Source organism: Papilio xuthus, unplaced genomic scaffold (assembly GCF_000836235.2).
Source record: "Papilio xuthus unplaced genomic scaffold, Pxut_1.1 DF825946.1, whole genome shotgun sequence".
Taxonomy (NCBI): domain Eukaryota; kingdom Metazoa; phylum Arthropoda; class Insecta; order Lepidoptera; family Papilionidae; genus Papilio; species Papilio xuthus.
The window spans coordinates 1320402-1337315 of record NW_013532703.1 but is presented as its reverse complement, the minus strand read 5'-3'; the positions used below and the strand labels follow the sequence as shown (position 1 = coordinate 1337315).

General features: G+C 36.3%; 1 protein-coding gene across 1 annotated transcript; it reads left to right on the top strand.

Annotated features, from left to right (window-relative positions):
* Window positions 1-525: 525 nt before the first annotated feature.
* Window positions 526-16591, top strand: LOC106124874 (zinc finger protein 208). Its single transcript, XM_013321880.1, has 29 exons — window positions 526-605; window positions 1724-1847; window positions 2224-3618; window positions 3759-3868; window positions 4081-4182; window positions 4491-4577; window positions 4955-5007; window positions 5392-5529; window positions 5859-5911; window positions 6162-6285; window positions 6669-6728; window positions 6795-6901; window positions 6981-7157; window positions 7249-7369; window positions 7447-7602; window positions 8017-8140; window positions 8698-8824; window positions 9431-9538; window positions 10229-10385; window positions 10844-10959; window positions 11577-11669; window positions 12219-12319; window positions 12882-12981; window positions 13391-13558; window positions 13962-14106; window positions 14427-14531; window positions 14739-14841; window positions 15225-15361; window positions 15896-16591. The coding sequence occupies exons 2-29, from the start codon at window positions 1735-1737 to the stop codon at window positions 15995-15997; spliced, it is 4482 nt and encodes a 1493-aa protein (XP_013177334.1). The 5' UTR covers window positions 526-605; window positions 1724-1734; the 3' UTR covers window positions 15998-16591.
* The last annotated feature ends 323 nt before the right edge of the window (window positions 16592-16914 follow it).

Sequence of the window (16914 nt, the reverse complement as noted above, 5' to 3'; positions counted from 1 at the left end):
GAAAATTACTTAACTTGGTGATTATTAGTAGCCAAAAATGAAATAAATGGTTGTTTGTAGTGCTTCCGGTGTTTCCCGTTTTCAATAGCAACAATTGTTGTCTATGGTAAACATTGGTTGGTGTTTACAGCATAGGCAATTTTACCCAATCTTAAGAAATAAATGAAGGAAACAATTTAAAAGTTTTTGTTAAATCACAAAATAAAAAACCTGGATATTTTTAGACTAACGATATCTAATTCACAGGTAATATACTTCGTAAATGAAAAATGAAAAATTACAGATGAAAGAAGTCCAATCCATTGTGTTATAGTTATGGTAATAAAAATAATCATTTGATTGACACTCCTAATTTTCTGAACATTTACAGAACAGTTACCCCGAATAAAAGGTCTAGGCGTAAGCGGAAATGGAGTATGGGCAGGGCATTTTGATAAAAATTTGGGAAATAAATAATTAGGAACATTTCATTTTGTATATGGTAACTCTGTCTTTATTTTGAAATTGAAATGCCATCCGGTTTAGTTTGTTTTGTTTCATTTGTTAATTTTTGATGTGCCAGTTGCTGATAATTCATTTGCTATATTAAGGCAATATATCGTTTGGTTAGTATTTCAATTACGTCTATATAATAGCATAATTACCCTGATCTTTAATATGTATTCCGACTGGTTACTGTTACTGGCCATCATTGTTATTGTAGTGGCCTGTCACAAAATTATATTTTAATTTTCCCGCTTTGACTTTTATAGCTTGGCTGGAAAACACAACTTCGTAAATTTTAAATTTAAGATCAATTAGTTTTTTTCTTAATTAATTTCATTTCTTTTTATTGACCATACGAGGATATATTTTTACTTTTAATTTTTTTATTTCATAAAATAATCTTCATGATGAAATATTTACATTGGCATTTTATAATAACAATGTCCAATGTCCTGAAATTTATAATCAAAACTCTAGTTATGGATTATTATTTCTTGAAACACTTATCTATAAAAATTATCACTGTGGGTCTTCACTAAGCCTTTTAGCTGAAACTTTCAATGGTTTTTGCAGTTATATCATGACAAGATTCCTTTTTAACTTGGACTACAGTGTCCTTGCTTGTGGAGCAACCTCCAGCTCTCTTCCCCCTTGACACTACATCTACTAGCTCATTCACTTGTTGCATATTTATATTATTGGTTGTGGTTGGTTGGTCTTCTCCGATTTCTTTTCCCTTCTAATTTTCGTTTTGTTATTATGGTTATATACTTGTGTATTCTCTTTTATCAATATTAATGATAATGTTAAATATTGAAAAATCAATATGTTTTAAAATATTGTTTATATATTGTAAGTTTTCATGCTACAAAAGTCAGTGACTGCCTCATGACCATTTGAAAGTTGTATCAACTCAAAAGTTATCTAGTTCATTATAATGTAATTTAGCTATTTTTAGGGTTCCATACCTCTTTAGAATCACTTTGTTGTCCGGCCGTCTGTCACTCAAGACCCTTTTTTTTTAGAATATTAAAAGTTACTGAAAATCTTGTTAATATGTATAATAGATGCATACTTCCAGTGTGTTTTATTTGTTAATAAAGCCATTACCACTACACTTGATCTATTTTTGGAGTGGAAGGTTAAAAAATTTTTATGAGATAATTGCAAATAAATATACAAACTTCATTAGTATGATAGGCATAAATTTTACACAAAAAGATAATTAACTTTTCAGCTGTCCTAAGCATGGAACCTCAGCTTCCACCGTTAATACTTTGTATGGAGAATATGAACGGAGAAGAAGTATCACTTAGTATCGGACCCAATGATGATTTTCAAACATTCCTGGATAAAGCCAAGTACCTTTCCATTATTCCATACCCTTTTATCCATTCCTATAGAAATACCTAAACTTAACATATCATCTTGGATGTACTGATACTAGAAATATGCTAAGATATACATTACTAGTGGTCGCCCGCGACTCCGTCCGCGCGAAATTAAATAAAAATGTTATTAGAACTCTATGTGTTCTTACAGAATATATTTTATATGTATGCCAAATTTTATTAAAATCTATTCAGCAATGCTGGAGTTACATTCATACAAATATCCATTCATCTAAACATTCGCATTTATAACATGCAAGATAATAAAAAAATAAAATGAACCAAAGTGTTTTTTTTTCCGTTGAGTAAGCTTTTTATTACAGTATGTAGTATTTTTCTATTTCAGATCTACTCTAGGTTTCGATGTGGATATCAACTCGATTACTGGCGACCAAACTGTATCATTAAATGAAAACATTTATCATTACCTTCTAAATTCGGAATTAAATTATCAAACTGATCCACAATTAGGTAATGAAAATTTCCAACATACACCAGAAGAGGGTACACATAGCCCTGATGGGTTTGTGTACGTTTTAGACGACGGCACACAGATACGAGCATCGCAAATACATTTTGATAACGATGATCCCCCTGTAGATCTCACAGCTGAACAAATACCATTCGTAAAATACGCCAATGATAGTACGGATGAAAACGAAGTTGAAGATCAAAGTATTGAAAATACTAAAAAAATAAACATAGTCGAAAGTCCTGTTAAACGTTGGGAAAGTAGAAATTCCAGTCCTAGATGTAGTTTTGTGAACAGTTTACCCTTCAAACTTGTCTGTTCCAACACCTCCAACTTTGAAGCTCAATTTACAAAATACTTAGAAACGAGTACTACGAAAACATTTACTACTTTGAATACTGTTGCCAATAGAAATAAGTCCCCTAAAAGTTTGATAAGTGAAAATTATAAAAATTACGATGAAAATTATCAACCTCAACGTAACAAAGATGATTTCGCAAGTTATACAAGAGAAGAAATTCTCAATATGTTTAAAGATTCCCCTGTCGCATCCTTGCCTTACGAAGAGAATCAGAATCACAACGAAAAAAGACGTCATGTACGTAAAACTGACCCATCTCGACTTCATAAAAATTGGAATAACCGACCTTACGTAGATGTAAAACCTGGAGAGAAAGGAAGGCAAAACTGTTTCATTTGTGGTAAAATCGATAACAACGTAGAAAAATTGTACCTATTTGATAATGAAGATCAAAAGCTACATAGATGTACATCGCCCAGAAATTATCCGACTCAACTTAAAATAATATGCGATCATTGTTTGGCTGAAAATTTTAAACCGAGTCGTATGAAAAGTCCAACGCAATCTCTTAATTCCGATGAGTTCTTGGTTATTAAAAATAACCAGCAATTTATATTTCAAAAGGTTATTGATTTTAAATTGGCCCCTGAAGCTGTAGATAAACGGGATCAAAACCATCTAGAAGATTCTCAAGAGAATGAGAAACTTGAATTTGTGAAAGTGGAAATAGGTTCCGATGGAGAAATTGTAACTAAATGTATTGATAATGATACTAGATCATCAGATGATGTTATTATTGTGAAAGACGAGAAAAAGGATAGTTCTAGTGATGTTGAAATAATAGAAAATGAACCTGATATCGATGATCATATTATAGATAATTTGGAAGAAGCCGATGATGATTTCAAAGAATTTTTGGGGAAATATCATTGCGATGATGATACTGAGATTAAGGAATTGAAATGCAGGTTCGTTATGACTCTTTACAAAATAAACTTTGGAGTCAAAGGTCACGTAATCAATGAAATATAGTAAGATTTTTATAAGTAACTCTTATCGATGATTCCATAGAACATCGATTCGTAAATCGATTATGTCAAATTTACAGGTTCTGTGACAGCATCTTTGAAGAAATAAGTCATGTAATAGATCATGGCGAGGAGCACAAACATAACTTAGACGATGGAGAAGTATTTCCTTGTCCTTTGTGTGACTATGGTATATATTATATTCTTATGTAAATAGTTAAATGCTAGGATGTAAGGGAATTTATTTTCCTGACCACATTGAATTGTCTTTGACTATAAGTAATCGATAGAAATTCAATAAAACCTAAGGCTTTTAGGATAACATGAAGTATGGCAATCAAGTTTATTTTCTGTAAATACGTTACGTAACGTATTTTTAGCATTTTCAATTCCTTTTTCTAGGTTATTCTAATTTTAAATGGTTAAAAGGACATCTCAAAGCAGCTCATGACAAGACAAAGATTACTGAAATAAAAAATGAAGATGATAACGATGAAGACAGAAGTGAGTTGCTTACAAAATTAGTCATCTAGTGATAAGACTAACAAAAAAAGGTACTGAAAGTAAAAAGTAATTAAGTTAGAAGAGCCAAGTTCCTTATGGTTATTTGGGAACATCGGCCTATTTAGTCGCATTGGCATCGCCTCACCCCCATCCCTACCCAAGGGAAAAATGTAAAGTCGATATAAAAACTACGTCGAATAAGACCATATTCATGTTAGCTGACCCCCCACCCTCTTCCCTTTGACGTAGATTGTGTGTAGCTCTGATTTATATGTCTGTCAGACAATATAAAACTCTTTACAATACAGATGGGGGTAAAACTTCTCCATCTTCATCACCTGTCGCCAAGAGAACTAGAAGTGCAATTAAAAAGGTCGAAACGGAAACAGAAAAAGGTCTGGATTTTATGGATTATTCCAATATTAGTAATAACGTTAATTTTAAACACATATTGTCTTTTTTTCTAACCGTTGGTTTCTGAGACCTTCTTTATAAAATATACCGTTGTCCCTGTCTTCATCTTTGACAAAACAGAGGTAGCGTTATGTTTTAAACGGCGATTTTGGTTCAGAAACCTATGATTATACAATGAAATGATAACGATAAATTTACATGTTTTCAAAAGTGAAAATCCACAGAATAAAATGCACCGACATAGATAGTTGCAGAGCTATGAAAGATTAGACTGGTCATAGAGATATTTTTTTTAAATAAGAAAAAAATTGCTATTTTTACCTAAATAAGTAACCATAATATTTTTCAACTAATTTAGCGTCGCCAGAGAAGATAGAGCGCACGAATAATATTACGACGAAACTTGAATCTGTTAGTATATAACATTTTATATTATGTAATAATTATTTTAATTAATAAGTTTAGTATCTTCTGTAGATAAAATTAAAAATATCAATCAATTAAGGACATTGCCATTGATAAATACTGTCTTCTTCAGATACTATGCTATAGGTATTTTTTATAGTAAAAAAACTAGCTGTCGCCCGTGACTCGTGAAAGAAACGTGAAAAAAATAAATAATAAGTAGCCTACGTGTACTGTCTGAGTAAGTTCTACATCTATGACAAATTTCAGCGAGATCCATGCAGAAGTTTCCAAGAAACATCCATCCATACATACAAACATTCGCACTTATAATATTAGTAAGATTTCGATTTATTAGTGGTTACTAGACATTTGTTATTGTGACAACAGAACGGTTCGACATTGACTGTGAACACGGAAGTAAAGCAGGAGTGTTTGGACAGCAGTGATGATGAAGCTATCTGGATCGTGCAGACTGTTGGCCATGAGCCCTCGGCGCAGCTGGAGAACTTGCTGAAAGTGGCCTCGGTAAGATGTGGTAGAGCATCTTCACCATTGATCGCCATAATAATTGTGTCATCCATGTCTTGTGGTACTTTACAATTTATTAGTGAAATTTCTGGGTTTATCTTTTGTTGAACTTTGAGAAACATAGGCATCTGAGTATGGTAAGCCGATGCTCTAGGAGAAATCTAGGGGTGGGCACCGGTGCCTTCCATCAGGGCTTATCTTGCATTGAATAAAATGATCATGGGATTTTTGACGTCGTTAAATGGTTAAATTGAAATTTTATCAAATTAGCTGTTGTCGTTGCTTCCTTTAAAATGATGTACATAAATCCAGTATTAAATTTTCAGGGCGAAGACAAAGAAGAGAAAAATAGGAAGAAAAATAAATGTAATAACTGCAGGTAAAATGATAGATTAGTATGTATTGAAGATTAAGTAGTTATTGGACATGTATAAAATATCTTAGGATAGGAAGACTAGAATTTTTATATTAATAATAGAAGAATTAAGAACTGTTAGGAAGAAAATCCGACATTGTGTCGGTTTGGCGCAACACTAGCCTTACTAAAATGTCGATGTTTATGTCCCCTCACTAATCATTCTGACACTGGACTTTGTAACGAAAATAGTTTATCAAGTGTATCGTTTCAGCCAAATATTCCCAACTGCGGAGAGTCTAATCTCCCACAAATGCCGTCGCCGAGGACGCAAGCGCAGAGGCACGGCTAAAGATGATTCGGTTTTACTCGTACCCTCTGAAGAGGACTTTCTTAGGGTAACAAAAAGGCTTTTATATGGCAATACAATATACTGACCGTAAATTTCAATTGTCAAAAGACTAAAAATCTATGTGATCTTAATAAAAACACTAATGATATAGATGTTTCCAAATATCTCGCGGGCTCGAAACATCGCACGATTCGCTGCGTAAGACTTATTTTAAGGTGTAGGCCCAACAAGGATGCGGCTCAAGGTCAACGCGCATAGCACAGTTGGCCTTCAGCCGCCAAGATATTTGGAAAGACGTATATCTTTGTTTTTTCCAACATATAGATCCGTATAATAATATTTTGACAAGGTTTTTACGACAGTTGAGAGTGGAGACTCACTATGAGATTATTCCTTAAAACTTTCTACGTCTATACGTTTATTTTTCAGAGAGCTCAAGGAAGACCTAAACAAAAACAGGCAGGAGTTGACAATGATTTACTGGTTGTTGTAAGTAAATAAAATTAGTTTTGAAATAAACTGCATAGGATTTTTTTTATTATTTATTCCTTTCAGAGACCTCGTAAAAGAAAGAACCGTGAGCCGACATCTGATCCGCAAATAGTTACCTGTCACAACTGCAATGAATCTTTTACCTCTAAAGTTAGACTTAAGTTTCACATGTGAGTTATTTGCAATATTAATATTAAATCCTCGTTAATTCTCTACCTTCTTCACTCAACTTTCAACGTATTACTTTAGGCAATTCCACGACGCGACTAACCTTTTGACCGCCGAGGGTCAATACGCGTGTCCGGAGTGCGAAGGCGCGCATTTCCCAACTGAAAGCGAACTCTTCGATCACGTCCACTTTCAGCATCATAAGCAGAAGCGCTGGCAATGTCCTGTAGAAGATTGCGGCAAGACATTCTATCTTAGGTAAATACGTCACGGAGTAAGAAAAATATACAGACATCTTCACCTACTAATAGTTTAAAAAAAAGAAATTTAATGTTTAAATCTTTAACAGAGCTACGTTAACAAAACATAGCCGCACGCACACAGACACGCGTCGATACGTGTGTGTGACGTGCGGTAAACGATTCCTTGACAAGCAGACCCTCGATGAGCACGGAGTAACACATCTACAGGTAATTGACATCGACACCTACACTCATCTTGTTAAGATTCATGTCAAATTGTCGCATTTATGTTCAAATCTTTCTAGATAAAGCCGTTCCAGTGTCATATCTGCTTGAAGCAATTGACGCGCCGGTCTCGTCTGCGTATGCATCTCCGCGCTCACGAGGAGGAACTCGCACCGCGGCTTGTACTCGTGTGTGCCGCGTGTGGCCGCGCCTTCCGCGACACTAATGACGCACAGGTAGCCAGACCTCTGATGCCAAAGGGTTAAATACAGTCAGATTTAGGTAGCGTAGACTCCAAAAAACAACTAGTGTTCAAAGGGTTAATACTAATCCCAAATTAACGAATATTCAAGTAAAAATCTTACTCTTACTAATATTATAAATGCGAATGTTTAGATGGATGGATGTTTAAAGGTATCTTCGGAATGACTTAACGGATTTTGATTAAATTTGGCTCATATATAGAACTAGTCTAGAAGAACACGTAGGCTACTTATTGTTTTTTTTATTCCGCGCGGATGGAGTCGCAGGCGACACTAGTAGCGCGGACAATGTACGTTAGGTTAGTTTATATTCCAGATATAACCGACAGATATAATTGAGTTTAGTATATATAATTAGTTTTGTTATACAGTGATTATAATTAACAGGATCATGCTAATAAATCAAAGGAATGCATAGAGCAGTTAAGTCCAGCTGTCAAAGAAGAGAACGAAGTGTCAGTACTGCTGTCCCCGACTACTGGACTGGTCACTCATACTGTTGCGGTTGTTGGTAAGTTTTAAATCCAGTTCAAGTGATATAAGGCAATGAAAATGAATTGTAATGTGTTTGATATATTAACCTATGAAACCTACACTGTATATCGAAACTAAAAATATTTTTTTACAGTTAATAACTATTTTGATCGAAAGGATTTTTTTATACCATAAGGTGGCAAATGAGCGAGCGGCCACCTGAAATCGCTGAAATAGCGAAGTGACCGTTGCCCATAGACATACGTACGCATATACGTTGCCTACTTTTAATCGACGCAGGAGAGGATGCACAGAAAGAAAACATTTCCATGCATCCTCTCATCCGAAAAGTCCACTTCCACTTCCCATCCTTTCCTTATAAAGAAAAGGGTGGGAAGGGAAAGAGGACTAAATTAGGCCTCCGGGACGCACACTCATCAGACGAAACGTGGAATTGCTTCCACTTGACGCGTGTCTTCTGTGTGGTCGTGGTATTTCACCGGGCGAGACGGGCCAATTCGTGCGAAGATGTTAAAGCGGGCTTTACCACTGTTCGGATGTTTATGTTTTCCATATAGCTATGTTAATATTTAGCTAAATCCCCACAAATGGAGTGTGGACCAGAAGGTGACGCATTACTAGCAACACTAACAGACTTCGCCAAGATCATTATACGTGTCGTCGAGATTGAGAAGGCATTCCGCTGCGAATACTGTGAAGAGTATGTATAATGATATGCAAACTTTATGTAAGCTCCAAGTGTACGAAACACACTGGTCGAGACCGTCATAAAGTTTGAATCTATTAATACAAATGAATCTACTATTTTATATTATACTAGTGGTTGTTTGCGACTTTGTCTCGTGGATTTAAAGTAATAAAAATAGCCTAAGTCAAATCACTAGCTTACTATACGTCCCACTGAGTGGCTCGGAGCCTAAGGCACGAGTGACTAGGCCATAGTCAACCACGCTGGCCAAGTTCGGGTTGGTTGACTTCACATATATCTTTGAATTTCTTCTCAGATATGTGCAGGTTGCAACACGATGTTTTCCTTCACCGTAAGAATGTCGTATAAATGTACATATGTAAATCGGAAAACACATTGGTATATGGCGGGACTCGAACCCAGGACCTGCAGATTGCAAGTCAAGTGCTTAACCCCTGAGCCACCGACGCCTATGTCACTCAGTGATAAAGTTACAGTAGCTCTAACAACTTAATATTAATAATTTTAATAACATAATTGTATAAAAAAGATTTTAATTAAGTTATGGCATCAAATACATTTTGATATTAATTCTTAACTTTTATCGTATTATTGCAGTGTTTTCTATTTAGAAGAAGCTCTAAACAGTCATCGTGTTATCCACAAAGGTGTAAAAAATCCATTCACCTGCCACATCTGTAAAGTCAGCTTCGCAACGTATTCTAGGTGAACAGATTTATCATTGAAAAGCATAGCCACATGTTATAAAGAATTTCCATTGTGTAGACCAGTGGTTCCCAAACTTATTTTGTCTACTGCCCACTTTGAGAATTAAATTTTTTTTAGCGCCCCCTATATTTTCACATATTTAAAAACCAGTATAACTTCAAATTAAATTAATTAATTATTGTGACCTATATATGTATATTAACGGAGAATTCTAAACGCAACTTTTACTATAACCCGCAACTTGAGAACTGCAGCACCCACAAGGGGGCGTTATCGCACACTTTGGGAAAGACTGGTGTAGACAAACATTCATTCTTCGTTTTCTATTTGGGAACAAAATAAGAGACGTCACATTTTATGTTATAATATACGACGACTGATTAGTTTTGATACTTTTCAAATAATTTTGCTAGTAACACCTTAAATAGATATACTAGCTATTGCTCGCGACTTCCTCAGTTTGGAATTAAAGATAATTATCTCCACACATCAATTACCTTCATGTAACAGACCTGTCAAAATCTATTTAACCTTTTCGAAGATTACCCGGAATAAACGCGAATTTGGGGACAAAATGTGATTTTTTTTCTTGATATTGTAAACGCTTAAATTTTATAATATTTATATGAATTCAGTATAGTACGACCAGTTCATCTTGATACTTGATGTTTAAAGCGTGTTTTTCAGATGTACCACACACAAAACAACTCATGGTTTCTACAAGCGTTCTCTCGCCGACTGCAAGAAGGCGGCCAAGTGTCCCGGCTCCTCTGAAGCAGGGCCCGCGGCTACTGGCATTTTAGGTTATGGTGGATTTCCTGTCGTCAAACATTTCTTATGCGAGGTTATTATTCAAAACACACATATAAATATAGAAAATGACACAAAAAAGACTAACTATAATCCGACAGGAATGTTGGTGTACTTTTTGACGTCGCATTTGGCTTATAGTATTTTATTAACTTGCATCAAAAAGGTCAACGTCTTAATTTGACCGTATTTTTTAGTTACTCGCCCACCAGGCCCTTATATATTACTAGCTGTCGCCCGCGACTCCGTCCGCGCGGGATTGAAAATAGATGTTGGCCGATTCTCAGACCTACTCAATATGCTCACAAAATTTCATGAGAATCGGTCAAGTCGTTTCGGAGGAGTATGGGAACGAAAATTGGGACACGAGAATTTTATATATAAGATATCGTATATGTATTTGGTTTTATTTCCACTGGTACACAGTTAGTCGCTTAGTGGAAATGGGCTTAATGACTAATTTTAGTAAATTCACTAAATTCTTTGTATCAGGATTGTGGACGGTCGTACTTGCACTGGACATATCTACAGGTTCATCGAAGAATGAAACACGCTAACGAGAATTTTCTTTACAAATGTAACCAGTGTGACTTGACCTTTCCCAACAGGTAGGAACTATGTATATAGAGATCATGACAAAATGGTTTTTACTTAGACTTCAAAGGTTTATTTAACAATGTATTAAAACAAGATTCTCAGTTCACGGAAAGTACCCTGTAGGTTTTGATTCCCTTGCAAATGTCGAAAATTTACGCAAATTTGCGACATAAACGGTTGTATCTTTTGATTGCGTTGGCTTAGAAGTTTTATTTACAGCACCTAGCGACCGCAGACTTGAACATTTGATATAAATTCTAGCTTGATATATTCCCGCGTTTTTGAGAAAAAGGGTCTTGACAGACGGACGGACAACAAAGTGATTCTATAAGGGTTCCGTTTTTTCCCTATGAGGTACGGAACCCTAAAAAATAGTTCTATATTATTTCAAATGGAATAAATAAGACTAGGCTAACGTATACGCTATTATAGACGTTAATTTATAAGATTAATCCAGATTTATATGTTCTTAACTTATGTATTAGGAATCATCCATACATCCATTAAGATGTTCATATTATACAAATTTAATAGTTTTTTTTTTCTGAGTTAAGTTAATAAGTTTGCATTTGTTTAGACTACGTATTAAAATATAGTTTTTATATTAAAATGCAATGGAATGGAACAGTTGGAGTGTGGCGTATCACAGGAAGAAGATGCACGGCAAGAGTGGACCTGAAGACGGCGGTGGTACCACCAAAATAGCCAGAGATGACTATAGGTAATTATAATAGACTATATATACAAATATCAAAGTTTCTATGTTTGACCTCTTGTTATTAAACCATTGGGCAACTTTAAAAAAACCTTTGGTAGATTATGAGGACGTTGTTATGTTTGTCTTATGAATTACTAGTTGTCGCCCGCGACACCGTTCGCGCGGAATAAAAAAAAAATTAGTAGCCTATGTGTTTTTTTCACTATGTTCTACGTGTATGCCAAATTTCATCGAGATCACAATAATTAAATAAAAATATATTACCTTTTTATTAACACAAGTACAACTAGTAGTTGCCAGCGACTTCGCGCGGAATTTAAAAAAAATGTTCTACCTTACCTTATGTATTCTTCCAAACAGTGAACGTATCAAATCCGTTCAACAGTTTCGGTGCTTATTCAATGCAAACAAACAAACAAATTATTCCTCTTTAAAATATTAATATAGATTTAGTTTACATTATGTGTTTGGCTCCTTTAGTGTTCATTTTAGTAACTTTGTTTTACGATACATTTAAAGTTTAATTTTCAATACTAATATATTTTAACACAGGATACCATGCCGGGATTGTAGTATGGTTTTACCAAACAAAACAGCACTTTATGCACATAGACAGAAGGAACATAGTGATACGACCATGAGCGATGAACAAGGTACACACTAATTATTGTTTCACTAGTTGTGGACTTCAACTTTGCCCGCGCCGGTTAAAGAAAAAAACTTAATTAGTCGCCTATATGTTTTTCCAGCGTCGTTGGCTCAGGAGTCAAGCCCTTGCAATCTGCAGCTCCTGGGTTCGAATCCCGCCATGTACCAATGTGTCTTTCGATTTCCGATTTGCATACGTACATTTATCCGAGGTTTTTACGGTGAAGGAAAACATTGTGATGCAACCTGCACATATCTGAGAAGAAATTCAAAGATATGTGTGAAGTCAACCCGCACTTGGCCAGCGTGGTTGACTATGGCCTAATCACCCCTAACTTAGGTTAGACTCTGAGCCCCTCGGTGGGGACGTATAGTGAGCTGATGATGATGATTCTATATCTGTGCCAAATTTCATTAAAACAAGTCGAGTCGTTGCGGAGATATCTTCTAACAGACATTAATTCATCTAAACTTTCGCATTTATAATATTAGTAAGATTAAATTGATTGCATCATCAGATCACATTTCTACTAATTTCGCTATTTATATTTGTGTTGTTTGAAACAGGTACGGACGCGCAAGTGCGCACGCACGCGCCACTCGCGACCTCATGCAGCAAGTGCGGACACAACTTTAACGAACCCAGCGCGCTGCAGCGACACCTCAAGTACGTTACAAATACTTAAACATTAGAGTAAAAAATATATATAATTTGCTTTTCCTTTAAAAACTATTAATGTGTAATTTTCTTATATCTATGAAAGGAGATTGAAATTTTAGCCCAAGAAATATGCATAAGACATCTTTCTTACACGAAATAAGTAAGAAATTTCCAATCAGTTTGACTTATATAAATGTCAATTAAACTGACACAATCACTAAAAAACTCTTTAATACTTAACTACTACTTAACAAGCTTAAGTACGTAGTACGTGGGCTTCTGAGACCAAAATCTAAGTTTAAAACATATTGTTATCTCTATTTTGTCAAATATGAAAGTCAGGGATGACGATATGTTTTATACAGGGATTGCGGCGTCAGAAACCCACGGTAAGTGCGATAGTGTATTGTGTCAGAGAGGTGCACGGTCACGAGGGGGAGACGCGCGGCGAGCGGGGGAGGTCGCACGCATGCGCAGTGTGCGGACGCACTTTCCGCTCCGCCTCCGTGCGCAACGAACACCTGCGCGTACACACCGGAGAGCGACCATATCCTTGTGACGTCTGCGGGGTTGCTTTCCGACGGTAACACCCCATTTTTAGTTTACATTACCCAATATTACACAACAAACAGAGCGACGGTGGCGCAGTTAAGTCCTTGACCGGACCGGACCGTATTAGTTCGGGTTCGATCCCCGCCATGTACAAGCTACAAGTCAACCCGCCCTGCTCCTTAGCGGTCGACTAGCTTAGAAACATTCAATTTGGGTAGGCTTTAAGCGCGGCGGTGGGTACGTAATATAATAAGCCGACGATGACGATGTTACACACAAAATTAGCCCCTTCGTACACAAGGCAATTTATATCTTCGAAACTATAGCGAATACATTTCAACTGTATTTGCTCCGCCATTTTGAAAAAGTGATATTGCCTTGTGTACGAAGAGCATGACAGGTATATTTAAAATTGCGAAATACTTTACTATTAGGTCGACAGCGATGCGTAACCATCGCCTGATCCATTCAGGGGTACGTGCGTGGGCTTGCGCGCGCTGCCCCAAGCGATTCCGCATACGCTCCGACTTGCGCACGCACATGCGACTCAAACATCCTACTTATATGATTGTATTTGAGGTATTATATGACATGTTTCAATATTCTACTTTAATCATATCCCTTTAGCTGTTTCTTAACAAAGATTTGAGTACGTTATAAAACTGTGCTGTACTCTGAGTCGGTTTTCAGGCGCCTTGGGTGAGAAATGTTCCAAAAATAAAGTATCTTAGTTGGTCACCGTATACGCCCTTTTATATCCGACTCTGACGCCCTCTTATACCCAGCGCCCTGGGCGGTCATCCCGACACGCCCTGGGCACTGGGCAGTAGTACTAGCAACAAAAAGTAGTTATAAGTAACATTGGATGGGTCACTCTATGTCTTTCTTTTAATTGTCAGATGAAAGGTTTAAACCCTACATATGATGAGATAATGCAACACATCCGAGATAACAACATCACCCAGGGTCGTATCATAGAGATCACCAAAATGTCCTTCGAAAAGGTAAGTCCAGAAGACAAGCATCAAGTTTAAATATTCAAGAAATCGGAGGCTCCCCATCTCCCATTTCCCAAGATAACTAACAGACTTTATCGTAAGCAAAACAAACAGTTGATTAAATTTAAACTATACGGTTATTTCTTAAATTAAATTTGTTTAAAATGTAATTTCAAACAAAAGTTATGGGATTTTTGTGTACTTTGTATGTAGGGTACAAGCAGTATAGTGCCGACAACAGCACGTGCCCTCTCTCTGCTCGGACACGTGCCTCGCACAAAGATCACTTGTAAGACACCCACGCCTGTTAATATAGGTAAGTTAACATATAAACAGAAACTGGTTTAGCCCTTCTAGCACTCTGGCCGATATTTCTATGTCATCCTCTTTTTTATGCCGAGGGGGAGGTTAATAGGGTTTTGTCAGACTGTGTAATACGCAAGCATGTGGTGCCCCTGCCCCTGTCCAACGCCCTGGGCGGTCGCACAACAACGCCCCATCCTAATGCCGGCCCTGCGTATTTAAAACTTTCGTTATTATTAGTATCACTCATCAATCAATCACAAACAAGTCGTAACAAGTAAACAGTTTTTCTCATAATTATAGAAAACATCGCTCATTCTTTCCACCATACCTGTAAGGAGCAAATTTTTAACCTTCGATGAGCTATTACTAAGTTAGAAAAAACTTTTTTCAAAGATATGTTCCAACCGGCGCGTCGAGGTCGGGGTATTGCTAAGAACCCTAGAAGACCTAAGATCCTACAAGGACCGCATGGCGACTCTGAGTTAGACGTCAACGCGTACTCCATGCCCATCGCATGCGGTACTGGACAGGTAAGTTTATATTTATGGCTAAACATAGGTATTCTATCTGTTTAGGCTGCCGACATCATGCCATCTCTCTCATTTACTTTGGTAAAACAGAGACAATATATTTTAAGACAAGAGCCACGTTACTACCAAAAACTAAACCCGAAAAACAAACTCGTCAAATATAAAACCATCAAATATGTAAATCGTCAAACTGTAGACCGAAAAGCCTTTCATAACCAGTGGGCATAAGTCGAACTAAATTAGTTCAGCTCACTAGCGCCACTCATCAACTTCAAAAATGTCACAAGATCTTTGTATTGTAGCTGTCATGTCATTTTTCTTTTATGTCCTTTTCTATGTCTAAACGTGGGTTTCTGACATACCGTCATCCCTGTCTTTCATCTTTGACAAAACATCGATAACAATTTTTCTAAATGGAGATTTTAGTCTTGGAAACTCACTTTAAGGACGTTTTATAGGTAGTCTAATAGAACCGCGATAGCAGCGCCTCTTTCATCTTAGATATCCTTGTTTGAGTATAGTCAAATATTCCAGGCGCTACCAGAACTGAATGTGGAACTGTTAAGTGAAGGCGCGCTGCACAGCGGCCAGGTTGTTCAAATACAGCTTGACGACAACATCTGGAATAAAACCTAGTGATTTAAAGGTCTTTTTCATAATTAACATCTGGTATTCTGCTGTTTGCTGAAACATTTGTATAAAAATTTGTCATCGAGTTAATTTTAACCTATGTACTGTTAGGAAGAAAATCCGACAGTGTGCCGGTGTGGCGCAACACTAGCACTAAAGTGTCGACGTTTATGTCCCCTCACTAATTATTTCTGACATTTGACTTTGTAATAAAAGCGCGCCATTCGCGCCAAAGGATTCTAATAATGTCTAAAAATATTTTGTATAATTGTATGTAACATAATATTACTAATATTATAAATGCGAATATTTAGATGGATGGACTTAGAATGTATTTTCAGAACGGCTGCATGGATCTCGCTGAAATTTGGCATAGATGTATAACATAGTCTGGAAGATCGCTTAGGCTATTATTTCTTTTAATTCCGAACGGAATAGTGGGTGACAGCTATTTCAAAATAAATAAATAAAAAAAATCTTCATTTACGTATTGAAATTTAAACAATATTTTTTACCATTGAGGCAAACACAAATACAATAATTTTAAGTTTATTTGTTTAATTAGAAATAAACTTGTTTAATATGTATCTAAGTATAGATTATATCAACTGTTTAAAATTAAATAAAAACATAAAAAAGCAACCAGTGTTTTTCTTATCTTGGTCAGCGTGGTTGACTATGGCCTAATCACCCTTAACTTAGGGTAGGCTCCGAGCTCCTCGGTGGGGACGTATACTGAGCTGATGATGATGAATATGTCAGAGACAACTCACATTCATAACCAAAAAGAGTTGACAGAGCAGACATTTGACATGTACCTCTCTGCTCATCCACATTCATACATCTACATACATTTTGCTATCACGTCATGGTTATTGCGACCATTTATTTTTGACTCAAAACGGGACATTGGTTTTTTTCAA